General features: G+C 36.3%; 1 protein-coding gene across 2 annotated transcripts in view; it reads left to right on the top strand.

Moving 5' to 3' along the window:
• Edil3 (EGF like repeats and discoidin domains 3) overlaps window positions 1-13,717 on the top strand; it is a 448,869-nt gene that overhangs the window by 340,312 nt on the left and 94,840 nt on the right. For both annotated transcript variants that reach the window (XM_028854156.2, XM_028854155.2), the window contains one exon: window positions 4,706-4,890. In XM_028854156.2, the coding sequence (XP_028709989.1) occupies window positions 4,706-4,890 (185 nt within the window). The remainder of the gene's footprint in view (window positions 1-4,705; window positions 4,891-13,717) is intronic.

The following is a 13,717-nucleotide window of genomic DNA, read 5'->3' as shown; positions in this document are numbered from 1 at the left end:
ATCTTTAAACTTGGTGCTTTCTTTTTATATTTTATGAAACATGTAAATTTATCATCCCTCCCCAGGGAACAATACTTCAACACCAAGAGTACTACTATAAATTCATTCTTTGAGCATTCTCAGCTGGCAACCTGCTTATTATATAAGTCATGGTTATCTAGCTCAAGGGTAATCCATCAAAGAACATACAGTTAAATAATTCTCCTGCAGGATCATCACAACAAGCTACAAACACAAAAACTTTATGTCTGGATCCCATTTTACTTTTGTAACTGTATTCTGAACTAAATAGAAAATCCCTTCTGCTTATTCCACTCAATTATGTTTTAGAGGACAGTTACTGTTTTTCATGCATACAAACTTACCTGTCTTTGCCATGGCGACAAAAGATTTCTTTTGTTCAAACACTGTGAATAAACTGGAAAGTTCACTTGTGTCGTGTTTTAGCATAATCCCCCCAAACACGGAAAACCTCTTACCAAATCTAAAAGAACACTGCTGTTATGAAAAATTAAGTTAGTTCTTTGAAAATTTCATACATATATTTAATTCATGCTTATTACTCTCTCCCACCCTCCTGTAACTCCTCTGTGTCCATGAACCCACGTTTCTCCCTACCTGCCCCTTACTAGAAAGAATCCTTTCCTAGAGGAGAAAACTGAGGAAATAATTGTAAGCAAATAGAAGATGGTATTTGAAAACATCATTCTTTATGAGCCTATTGCATTGAAAGAGATTAGAGTAAATTTGCCATATGAGTGAACTTACTTTAAGGACCACATGGGCATAATCTACACCAGTGTTGTTTATGGAGAAATGTTTCCATTGCCATTAAATAACTTCACAGAGATTTTATTTTAATTATTTGGACCATACTATTGACTGTTAGTAAATGTGAGCAGAATTATTGCTACAGAGGTTTGTATTGCATGTCACTTTATCACCAGAGGCCAGTGTCATCCCTAAGCCATTTGTCATAAAGCAATCGCTAGGAAGCCACAGTATGATGAGGTTTGCAGTAAGCCCTGTGGTTTTTTTTTCTGTTGTTGTTGTTGCTTAACCTCAACTTTTCCAATTCCTCAAACCTTTGATTCATGAGGATCAGCTTCTCAGACATGACACAGTTCCACCCTTAAGGTGTAAATATATTTTGCTTGCAAGCTTGACAAGAGGTTACACCAGACACTTTACAGACCTTATTTTTCTGAAAAGGAAGTAGTGTTCTAACTCCCAACCCCACAAATTAATTTTAAGCCTGGGTTCAGAGAACAGTATCTCTTGCTGGCTGGTTTTATTCTATATTATTTTTGGTTTTTCTTATTTTTATTCTTTATTAAGAAATTTTTTATTCATGTTACATACCAACCACAGATACCACTCTCATCCCTCTTCCCACTCCCCCCAAACAGTCCCCCTAACCCACCTCCATCCCCTCCTCCAAAAATGTGAGGCCTCCCATGGGGAGTCAGCAAAGCCTGGTACATTCAGTTGAGGCAGGTCCAAGTCCTTCCCCCTGCATCAAGGCTGTGCAAGGTGTCCCACCATAGGCACTGGGCTCCAAAAAGCCAGCTCATGCACCAGGAATAGATCCTGATCCCACTGCCAGAGGACCCTCAAACAGACCAAGCTACACAACTCTCTCAATTATGCAGGGGGCCTAGTCCAGTCTGAGCAGGCCACAGCTATTGTTGTAAAGTTCATGAGTTCCCACTCACTTGGTTTAGTTGTCTCTGTAGATGTCCCCATCATGATCTTGATGCCCCTTGCTCACAGAATCTATCTTCCCTATCTTAGACTGGACTCCTGGAGCTCAGCCTGGTGCTTGGCTATGGATCTCTGCATCTGCTTCCATCAGTTACTGGATAAAGGCTCTGTGATGACAGTTAGGGTATTCACCAATCTGATTACTGGTGTAGGCCAGCTCAGGGGGCCCTAAGAAAGATGCATGGATCACCCTAGGAAGGGAAAATAGATGAGATCTCCTGACTAAATTAGGGGCAAGGTGGGCAATAGAGTGTAGGGGATAGGGGATGAGAACATAAGGGAACAGGATGGTCGAGCTGAAACAGGGACAGAGTGGGAGAGCAATGAAAGAGATATCTTGATAGAGGGAGACATCATGAGAACAGGGAGAAACCTGGTGCTAGGGAAGTTCCCAGGAATCCACAAGAATGACCTCAGCTTGACTACTAGCTGATTTATTTTAAAGACAGGAGTGTTTTGCCATGGAAATAATCAATGCTTATGTTAATATTTTATTTTTTTTTTAGATTCTATTCACATTGGTAGAAGAGGTAATCTGTATTCACAAAATCACATGAATGAGACAGCAGATTCATGAGATATAAAGCCCATTGCTGAACAATTTAGCTGTGATTTTTAGAAATAAATATTGATATTGTATTTTATAATAATTAATTCAGTTGTATGCAATACTGTAAAGCCCAAGTGTCCCTTACTGTTTTCTACGGTCATTTATCTTTAACATTGCCTAGAAGCAGCTAATCTCTTCCCAGACACTTGAAAAGAACGTCTTTTAAATTGTATGAAAGATGACTTAGGACGTTTGGAAGAAAATAGATCATGATCATAATTAGAAGACTAAAACTCATTCACCCATTCTTCTAATTACTAATCATTTAGCGTTTTTCCTTAGGTATGTACTGGACATCAGAATGGATATGAAATGACTTTTGTGATTAAAGAGAAATTATCAAAGACATTTCTTATCTATCCAGTTTTTTCAGATATTTTCTAAGAAAAGAAATAAAAAATCACTCTGCTTTTCTATTTCATGTATTCTGCAAACTAAATGAAATTTTAGAAAGATTGGTCTCCAGCAGGGGCCAAGGGCAGCTCCAAATAGAAGAATTCAGAACTTTGTCATGAAGACAATGCATACTACTTTGGAATTGCCTGAAGACAAATATTATGCCATATGGCTATTAGAACTTTCTAGAATTTGGGATCTCTGTTAGGACAATGTAGTTTTCCCCTCAGAATTCACATTTTGGCTTTACAGCTTCTTTACCATTGGGTTTGGGATGTAGGTCTCCTCAATAAGATTCTGGCTAAGAAAACAACTTCCATGCCATTGTTTCCATGCTGTGGAAGTAAAGACGGAGCTACAGACTACACAGAGGAGCTACAGGAGGGAAGATACAGTTCAGATTAACTAGTTCAGACATCCATTAGATAAAATCAATTACTATCAATGGAGAGTACTATGCTTTCTGTTTAAGAACATACACATAAAATAGTCTACATTGAGCAACAGTGTCTAGTTATAGGATGCTATTTGGTAGTCACTGATATATTGATACTTGGAGACTTAACCTTGCTTTCTATTGGAATGAGTTTTATCGAAATAATAAATGAGCTAATTTTTATTGAATGTTGATTGTGCCAGCAGTATTTCTAGATACTTGGTATTTTATCAACTAATTTCCTAAGATACCTGCCCAAGGTAGCTTCTACTGTTACCTACATTTTGGAGATTTGAACAATGAAATGGAAGTTGAATAAATAGTAGCTTTAAGACCAAGTATCCAGTGAAGGGAAGACCAGTAGAGTATGGAAGGAAGATATTGAACTGGAGAAGTTGACTATTTTTTTCTTTGCCCTTTAACAATCTAATTCATCTTGCCAGATCCTTGGCCAAATTGTAACTGCTTTTTAGAATAAAGGCTTAGTCACTGGACAATACATTTAATGATAGACTCAGGTCTATCATTAACACACTCACACATGGATACTACATTTTCAATACTGCCCAAACCAAAGTTTCATCACATATCAAAATTGGAAATACAGTGGTAAATTTGATAATCTTCAAAAAAAATGTAAGTATTAAGTGTTATTTAGTATGAATATAGAAGTTTATGGAAATAATAGTAATAGTTTTAGAGGTTTTTATTTTTTATATTCTTGAAGTCTTACTCATTTTTCTAAATTTCACAGCTGTACAATGCCTGGCACGTGGTATATACTAAGTGAATACTATCTTCCTCCATTCTAGAAGAAGCCATATTTATGCCAAATTAATCAATGATATAAATTGGTATTAAGTGATTTAGTATATTCTTGTCCTTTCAGCACCCAAAGGTTGAATGAGGATTGCTAGAGTACCAGGCCAACCTGGCTACAGTGTGAGACCCTGTCTCTAAAATGTAAGGGTAGTGCATATTTCTTAGACAACAAAACGCTGGCCACTTTAGAATATAACTGTGGAGCAATTTCTGAAAATGACTTTGTACTGGGAAAATTCCATCGGTGATATTATGAAAACAAATAAAAGCAAACCAAATATACTTTATGAGAAAAAGCCCCATTCTCCAAGACACAATAAAATTGTTGAAAACTAGGGAACAGTCATGAGGCTTCTAGTAATGAGACAGGAGAGAGCATTTCAGCAATGTTTTCATTTTGCAAAATCATCTATCACAGAGAAGTATTCTGAATTGTCTGTCTTGTTTTCAATTTTTCCAAAATATATTCAGACAAAATAGCTTGAATTGGCTATCTTGTTTTTCTATTTTATTCCAGATTTATTTCTGATTATAGCTTCTTTTTTGAATTTAGATGTCCTCTCTTTGGGGGAATGAATAGTATTATGTTCAATCTTCTCTTGCCACTCTGAAATGAACAAGAAAAAGTTCCAGGATGATCAGTTGTTTTCTTCATGGAGTTCTTCTCCTTCTACCAGGCTGTTCGGAACCTCTGGGGATGAAATCAGGGCATATCCAAGATTACCAGATCACAGCCTCCAGCGTCTTCAGAACACTCAACATGGACATGTTCACTTGGGAACCACGGAAAGCCCGGCTGGACAAACAAGGCAAAGTAAATGCTTGGACATCTGGCCACAATGACCAGTCACAGTGGTTACAGGTAATGGCCTGAGACGGTTTCACCGTCCATCACTCCTATGCCTTAAAAGATTTCCTAGTGGCTACCCAAACGTCAGAATTGCTATGTTATGCTGCTTTAAATAAGCTTTCATATTTGAGTTTTCTAAACTGGGAAAACAGAAATAACTTACAAAATCATATCTCTGGCTTGTATTGATACATAGATATAGCCTGTGGACAAGTTGGCTAGGTAAATGTACCAGATCACACTATACAAACCTAATCAAATTTGTGGGTCACCTGATCAAATTTGAGACAATCTGCTTGCTAGGTTTTTCATCTGTTCTGATGCTTTGCATTTTATTTAATATTGGCAATTAACATCAGTATCAATCCCAAAACAATGGAGTCATGCCTCTGACTGACAGGGAGTCTCACAGTGTCATGACTCATGACAGTGTCTCCTTCCCTGTGGCTGCAAAGCAATGGGATAATTTGATTACACTCTCCTTATAAAATTAATTTATAAAAGACATGTGGATTCTACTGAATCTGATGAACACTTACAACTAAAGTAAGGTTATATCTGATCCTTTTAAAATAGTCCTCTTGAAATACCTTTATTTGTGGGAAACCTTTATGCATGCATAGCTTTGTTCATGTCTCCTGAGGCAACAAAAATATGATGGCTCAATTTCATAATGAGATTAATTTCTTTCATAAGCATGAGCTCCACTTTGATTTTACACTTTATCAATGAGTTTCAAAGCCTGTGATAAACCAGGGTATGTATGGAAATCCTGGAAGCACTTAAAATAACAAATGTTAACCCTTACCAGGTCACATTTGTCATTACTAAGGTCACCTGAAATTCCCGGTCCTCTTTTCATTGTATCACTCGGTTTTACATTTTTATATTCCCACAATCAGAAAGAGCCATTTCTTAATAGTCGCCTTAAATCTTGCTTGACTCTTTACTTAGCTTATAAACATTCTGGGTGACTATATATGAGTTTCTCCTATAATTATTTTAAAGTGCGGGTGGGTTTACTGTGCATTTCTTGGTCATCCAGCCTGCTGTTCTATTCTAGCCTGGAGTGCTGCCCGCTACGTTAAATCATTTACGTAACAAGTGATTATGTGCCATGCACCCCTGAAGCATCACGTGCTCAAGTCCTAGCCTTCTTCAGGCTCTGAAGACAGCACTTGATTCTTAGAATTCATCTTTAAATTGACGGACAGACATCAAACTTTGTCTTCCTCTTTCCCGATGTTGCTAAGTGTTGTCTCCTAACCCCTCCCCTTCATCGCCCGGTTACCCTCTCACTAACGTCTCTCTTACCAACTCCATGGGCTCGGATTAACTGATTTACCAAGTATCAGTGATTTCAGCTACTCAAAGGAGACCAGCTTGTCTTGAAATTATTACCATTCTTACAATCCTCCCGTCACTTCCTGATTTGAAGTGCCACCCCTATTTCTTGGGTTCATCCTGAGGCTCATTACCCATCTTCCCAGTTTTTAGTCCTATGCTTTTAAAAAATTTCTGTTTTTCTAATCATAACCTGTGAGCACGAATGGGAGGCATGTTCATGAGTGTATGCTAAAATGCAAATACAGTTCTCTTTCGCTCTTGCTGAAAAATTTTCGTTGCTTTCTCTAGGCCTGAGAATAAAATGTAAATTCCTAATACAGCCTAAAAGTCTTTCCCTGATTGTCCTCATTCATCTTTTACCACACTCCTTTTAATTTCCTCAGATGTAACACCCTCTGTCTCTCGCTGTTCTGTTATAAATTTACTCCTCCTAGAGAAAAGGAGCACAAGAAATCACCAGCCTCTGACACTAGATCCTTCAGCATAGCTTTGGATGTTGCTTTCTGTGCAGAGGCTTGGCTGTTAGCATTGCCCTACTGTATCTGATCTAGGATCTCTCCTGTGTTTACTAGTCTCACATTATCAGGCATCAATACCTTCCAAGACCCCCATGGAGGCCGGAAACCATAGATCACACTTAATCATGTTTAGTTTTCTTCCAGTACGCTTTGCAGTACCGTCAATTTCTGAAAGAACTAAATCTAATCCATCTTTGTTTTGTGATTTGATGCTTCCTTTTGATCATTACTCTTATATTTGTGTGCAATTTAGAAGTAAAATAAATCTTACTTGAACAAAATCATTTCAACATAGTGATAGGCTATCTAATCAACATGGCTATTTAATGACTCATGGGCAAGCAGCACACACAGCATAGATCCACTGAACAAGGAGATGATTCATGTGTTGGGATGAACAGAGTGTGGCAGCTCAACATCCCATGGCACTCAGAAAGGATTGCTCTTTAAGAGTGTGAAATATTTATTTCTGGGATTTCTACTTAATGCTTTTGAATTGGGTTGGTCATCAGCAACTGGAACGTGAGGAATTGAAACCATAGAAAAGAGGACTGCTGTGTTACCACGCTTTTGGTAACACCCTTGCTGTAGCACTATAAAACAATTTTGAAATTGTCATATGATGCCTGATTGTTAGCTTCAGAATGTCTGGTATATTGGAATGGCTGTCTGTTTACTTTCTCAACTTGTACTCCAGTGCCTAACCAAATATAACAATTAATACTGACATGTCGGAGATACTTCATAATGACTTGCACAGAAAAATTATTTCAACCAATGCATTTTGCTCTATACAGTATATATTTGAACTTTAGTATAAAAAGGCAATTATTATATATTCTCAACTCTTTTTTTGTACTAGGTATAAAATTAACCCAAACATATTAGGCAAGCATTTTGCCATTGAGTAACAACTGCAACCCTTAAAATGATTATATGATTTTAAATATATATGTGTATCTATGTATGTGTGCATATACATGAAATTTTTTCATCAAAGATCTAGCTTTTAAAACACAGTAGTAACAATATACATCTTTTCAAACTCCTAGTGTGAGTAAACCATGGACAATGTCCATAGTCTTGATTAATATTAACAATAATAAATATCAACTAACTTTGACATTTGGCTATAAAATATTTAAAAATTGTAAGTATCTAAGTCTCCCCCAAGATTATCTGAATGTAAGTAAACTTATTCATGATTCATAATGTCTTATAGAATACTGAAAAATATTGTACAGACAAATAGCAACTCAGGCAGATGGGATTATTCTAGAAATATGCACATAAAGGAACGGCTAAAGGAAAATTTCTTTAGAAGATGAAAATGAAGCAAATACATTTACATGAATAGAGATGTAGTTCTCATAGATAACCTCCATCCATCACTTTGCTTAACATGTCTTTTTAAAGGTCTTGCACACTGGTATCGATTCATTCTCTTGATGACATATTTTCTGTCAATTCTGAGACTAGTTCTTCAAGTGGACATCTAATTTTTATCGTGTCAAAACCTATCCAGACTCTCCAATGAAAGATAAACTGACAAATTCTTTTATTTATATATTTTTCTGACATTGTGTAAGAAAGGACTTCCAGAATATGACTATTTTCCCATGTTTTTTACTTAAGAGGATGTAATCTATCCATGGCACACTGTTAGCATGGGTGCTGGGTAGTGCATAGTTGAAAGTATAATTAATGTTTCATACAAAACAATGTATATGGTGATTTTTTGAGCTGTTGACATACAGACCAGTTTTTATCCTTAAACAAGGTTTCTGGGATCATTTATATTTTTGTGTTTTAAGATATAATTAATCAATTGTGAGCTCTTGAGAAAGGAAGCCCTTCTGTCATCTGAATTACCTTTATTCATTGCTAATTTTTTCTTAATTTTTAAAAAGTTACTTTCAACAATACATAGAATAGTTTTATTCAGGCTTAATGCTTTGTTATAACTTAATCTAATAGTATTTGTAAATGAAATTTATTGGAAGTTAATCCTACCAAATACTCTTCCATTTAATTATGACATATTAAAAGACATTTTTAATGCCTTTCTTTAAGAATTGCTATGTTTTAAATATAACTTCCACATGTAATGCTTATTAGTACTCTAATGTTGTTTCCTATGTCTTCTGTGATATGGAAGTATCTGGAACATTCAGGCAGATCTTGTTAGTGTTTCAAGTGTGAAAATCGTGACTGATAAGATTTTTTGAATTATTGCTAATCATGAATCCTTATTAAGGGTCTACCTAAACATGGCAAAAGTGTGTGTAGGTTCACAGGCAACCTTAAAGGAGGCATTTCTTAGACTTCCTAAAGAATGGCCTTCTATCAGGCTGTGATGTGTTCCCCAAAACTTGATAAAATAATTAAATCTTTATACCAAAAGTCCCATCAAGATGGTTTCTAGAATGTCTGCCAAAATTAAAGTATATTTTCTGCTTCTTAAAACTCTCATTGTTACAGTAAATGAAAGATCCTACAGTAATTATGCCAGATTTATGGATATTCCTCACACGTAGTTGGATTATCAAAAATTTTACCCTATAAAAGAGAAAGGTATCTACTGGGACAGGGCTCCACAGCTCCACATTTGATTAGCTGTAGTTTTCTGTGATGATCTCCATCTGTTGCAGAGAAATTTCCTCAACAGGGGGTGAGGACCACACTTATCTTGTGTATTAGGAAACATGTTTAGAATGTATTTAGAGATTATGCTGCTTTAGTGAAGTACAGTACCAGACATGATTTCCTCATATTAAGCATTGGTCTTAAATCCAATCCAAATAGAGAGCTTCTGGTTACTGTTAGTTATGTGTACCTTTGCTGATGTGTACCTTTACTGCACCCTTGCAGTTACCATGCCCTGCTGGTCACTGATGTGGCTCATAGGCATCATAGCCGGGTAGGACTCTTAGTCATTTCCCTCCTTTGGAAGCTTCAGTGGCCTTTGATTCTATGAAAGCTACTCTGCAGGAGGGAGGCCTTCAGGACGGTTGCCACTCAGGGGCTTCCGGGTACTGAATCTGAGCGCACAGAGTCTTCAGCAGTAAGAACTTAGCTTCTAACTCTAGTGAGGAGTCTCTTGGACATCTCTGACCAACAACTCAAACGTAGCTTCTTGTCTGGTGTCGGCTTTGGGGAAAGCAGTCTTTGCCTTTCAGAGGGAGCCTTTTCAGCCGAGATGATAAAATTTCATTTAAACTATTTATGTATATTATATACGTACTTACATATATTATGGGGGTTTTCAGGTAAATCATTACCTGTAAGAATTCTCATGACTTTTTAAGACATTCTTACTGTTATTCTACTTTCTTCTTTTTCTGTATTTCCCTTCCTCCTCTATAACAAGTATCTCCCCATTTTCCTCTTTCCTCATATCAGATCATGTGTATTCCGCTATTCCCCTCTGTACTACCACCAACCTCCACCCTGGTAATGGGCCCTTTACTTTCCTGGTTTCTGAAGTTATTCCGGGATATGTACTCACATCAGAAGATTGGAAGCTAGATGCCTCAGACCAAAAAACAAAACAAAACAAAAAAAAACATGCAATTCTGCTCTTTTGGGTCTGAGTTACCCCGTTAAAACAACGCCTGCATCAAGGCACAGGGTTCAGTGAGGTAGAGGGGGCAGAAAGAGTCTAAGAGCCAGAGGATCAGGAAATTTGGTGTGATATTGTGCCTCCTAGGAATGTCAGAATCCACACCCATAAAGCCTCACAAACATGACTGCCTGAACATGAGCTGAACAAGGACAAGATCAATAGACATGCCAAAGTGGACAGGGGAAAAATCACGAGTCCTCTACCCCACTCAAAGAACTATAGGCAAGAAAGTAATGCCGAGAGTGAGAAATGGTCTTCCGTGGGTAAGAGCTCATCACCTGGTCATCCAATACCAGCTGGTCAGCCCTAAAAACATACATGCAAGTAACAGGAAGGGAAGGGGGAAATGGTGCAATTATATTATTATTTCAAAATCTAAAATATTTTTAAATTAAAATAAGAAGTAATAAAAAGTGTATTTCAATCATTTTGTTAAATCACAAAAAAATTGAAATTTTGTATTTTAAATATCACACTATAAGATTGTATGGTTACTTTTCAGTAAAGTGGTCAAAAGGCATGATGGATTCTCAGCTGAAATAAGAGAAATTAATTAGTGTCTAATAATCCCTTATTTCTCTTCCGGTAGCTTGCATAGTATCAAAATATCCTTTTCTGACACCACCAATTATAGTAAAACATGAAGATGTGTGTGCTGGTTAAGTCATGTGTCAACTCGACACAACACAGAGTCGTCCAAGAACACAGAACTGCAAATCAGAAAACGACTGCATCAGATTGGACTGTAGGAAAGACTGGGAGGCATTTTCTCAATGAAAGATTGGCGTGAGAGGGACAAGGTCATTGTGGGTAGTGCCTACCAGGACAGAGGGTCCTGAGTTGTATACATTAAAAAAAAAAAAAAAAGCAGACTGAGCAAGCATTGGAGAGCAAGCCCGTGAGCCCCCACTGCTCCATAGCTTCTGCATCAGTTCCTGCCTCCAGCTTCCCACCCTGACTTTCCTCATCACGGACTATGAAAGTATGTGCCACATAAATCCTTTCTCCTCCAAGCTGCTTTAGTCAAAATATTTTATCACAGCAACAGAGAAATAAACTAGGATTCATGGTTGTGTTTCTTTCTCCAAAGTAGAATTTCAAGAAGAACATTGAAATGCAAGACAATATACTTTTAGATAGGTAGAAAATTGTAAGTGGTGTCAGCAAATGGCAAGATTGACCTCTGTAAAATACATACATTTAAAAGCAAGTATAAAAGTAAATAAAATATTTTATTTATTTAACAGATATTTTAGCTTTATACCTTAAAATAGTAAAAAATATTAACAACTTAAAATAAGTTATGTCATTTTCTGATCTTCAATACTGAAACTCCACTTTTTGAACTGTCATGTGTTTGAAGTGCTTTATCAATAACTTTCAACAACTGAGAAAATTTCTCTAACATTTATTATCTTAGTTGTTCAACTGATTCGACATGAACAGAAAATATTTAATCAATCAGAAATGAAAGTACTCTTAACATAATCTAGTAAATTATAAAATATGATTCTTTTTGGTATGATTCAAGAGTTTGAAGGAAAAGACTGGAATGAATCCCTATTGATTGAAAAAAACTCATTTTAAAATAATGTATCAGAGATTGTTGATAGTGAATAGACTATATAAGTATATATCTTATGTAAGTATATACCTTATTAGTGAAGACTATTGAAAATGCATAATTCATTATTGAAATACATCTACCAAAATTAATAATTGGCAATATACTATAAATGATTAACAGCAATAAAAAAAAAGCTATGTCAAAGGAAATGGGGTTTTTTTTTGGTCTATTGTATATGAAATTCATTAATTTAAGGTAGTATGCACAATATTTCAACCAAATTGGTAAAATTGAAAGAATGGTCAGGCTGCAGTTTTAATGTTGACCTTTGTCAGACAACATCTTACCCCATAGACCTTCATTTTAATATTAATTTGGTAGAACTGTGTAAGAAAGAACTTGAGTTTAAGCTTCCTAATTAAATAAGTCTTATTTCATTTAGTTCATTTCTGATTGTAAAAGAATGCTATGGCCATAGAATTGTGATTGGCTTGTCAGAGTCTCTGGACTATTGGTTTACAGAAGATGAAGAAGGGGTTTTTAAGGCCCTTATGACCACTGGGTTCCCATGTATCTCAGTATGAGGAAGCATTCTGATTTTCAATGCACACTGCCACTATTCAGTTCATAGTCGAAAACTCTCATATGTGAAGAAAACATCCACAAAGAAGACATAAAAAAACAAAAATCTGTTATTATGAACATAGATGTGAAACATCTATTGTGATTTATAACACCCCGTATACCTTAAAGTAAATTCAAGGAATCAAAGAATGACCTTGCTTTACTACAAACCATGTTTAAAATGTTTTTAACACAATTCTATCAAAGTAATTCCATGCTACCCAAGAAGAAAAATAATAGAAATAAACAAAGCACAGCTGAAGAGAGTATTTACACACAAACATTGCAGGATTTTGGATTCAAAGTTCAAAATGCAAAAAAAAAAAAAAAAAAAAAAAAATACCCCACACAGAGGGATTTGGATGTTTCTATTAATAAGCTGTGTTTAGATAGAACCATTGAAAAGCTGAATAGAAGAACTGAAACCATTAGATGTGTGTTCAGCAGGCCCATTCATGATTTGAAGATCCTGGGCATTAAATGACTTCAGTGTGTGTGTGTGTGTGTGTGTGTGTGTGTGTGTGTGTGTGTGTGTGTGTGTGTACTTTAATTTGTGACATCAGCTAAGTTTCTGTTATCAGACCTATTGATAACTTCTCTCCTTTAAAGCAATGAGTTGAAAAGCAAACCGGTGAGTAAATCTGGTTTACTGGAATACTGTTTGAAATTTGGTGAGCATTTGTAAACATGCATGAGGAAAACTGTGTTCAGTTTCAATTGGTGATCTTTGTCTGTACAGCAGTCCTTTCTGTGAGCCAGCAGATTCTCTTTGGTAATGTGGTTACGAGTCAGCGAAGCTTGCTAAGACTGGACAGCCAGTTTACAATGCAAAGGGGACACAGCACATACTGGACAATACAGGCAGTGACACTTACCACAGTGTATTAAATCGTCTAGTGAGTGGGGTGGCCCTTGGCCAGCTCGGACCAGCTGAGCCCCAGCCACGTATCGTGATTGACAGCTCTCTGAATATCCATCGATCTAGCTTCTTCAATTAATTGGTTGTTCTTCATGATTAAAATTACATGTACTATTATAGAATTAGTAACCATTGGGCACTGAATATTTGGAAAGTACAGTTTTGTTTTAAAATAGAACATAAGGAGTAGAGGGAATAATAATATTCTTCTCACAACTCAGTGATATGTGAGAAGAATA

The sequence above is a fragment of the Peromyscus leucopus genome, chromosome 11 (assembly GCF_004664715.2).
Source record: "Peromyscus leucopus breed LL Stock chromosome 11, UCI_PerLeu_2.1, whole genome shotgun sequence".
NCBI classification, from domain to species: domain Eukaryota; kingdom Metazoa; phylum Chordata; class Mammalia; order Rodentia; family Cricetidae; genus Peromyscus; species Peromyscus leucopus.
This window is presented reverse-complemented; position numbering and strand designations above follow the sequence as displayed.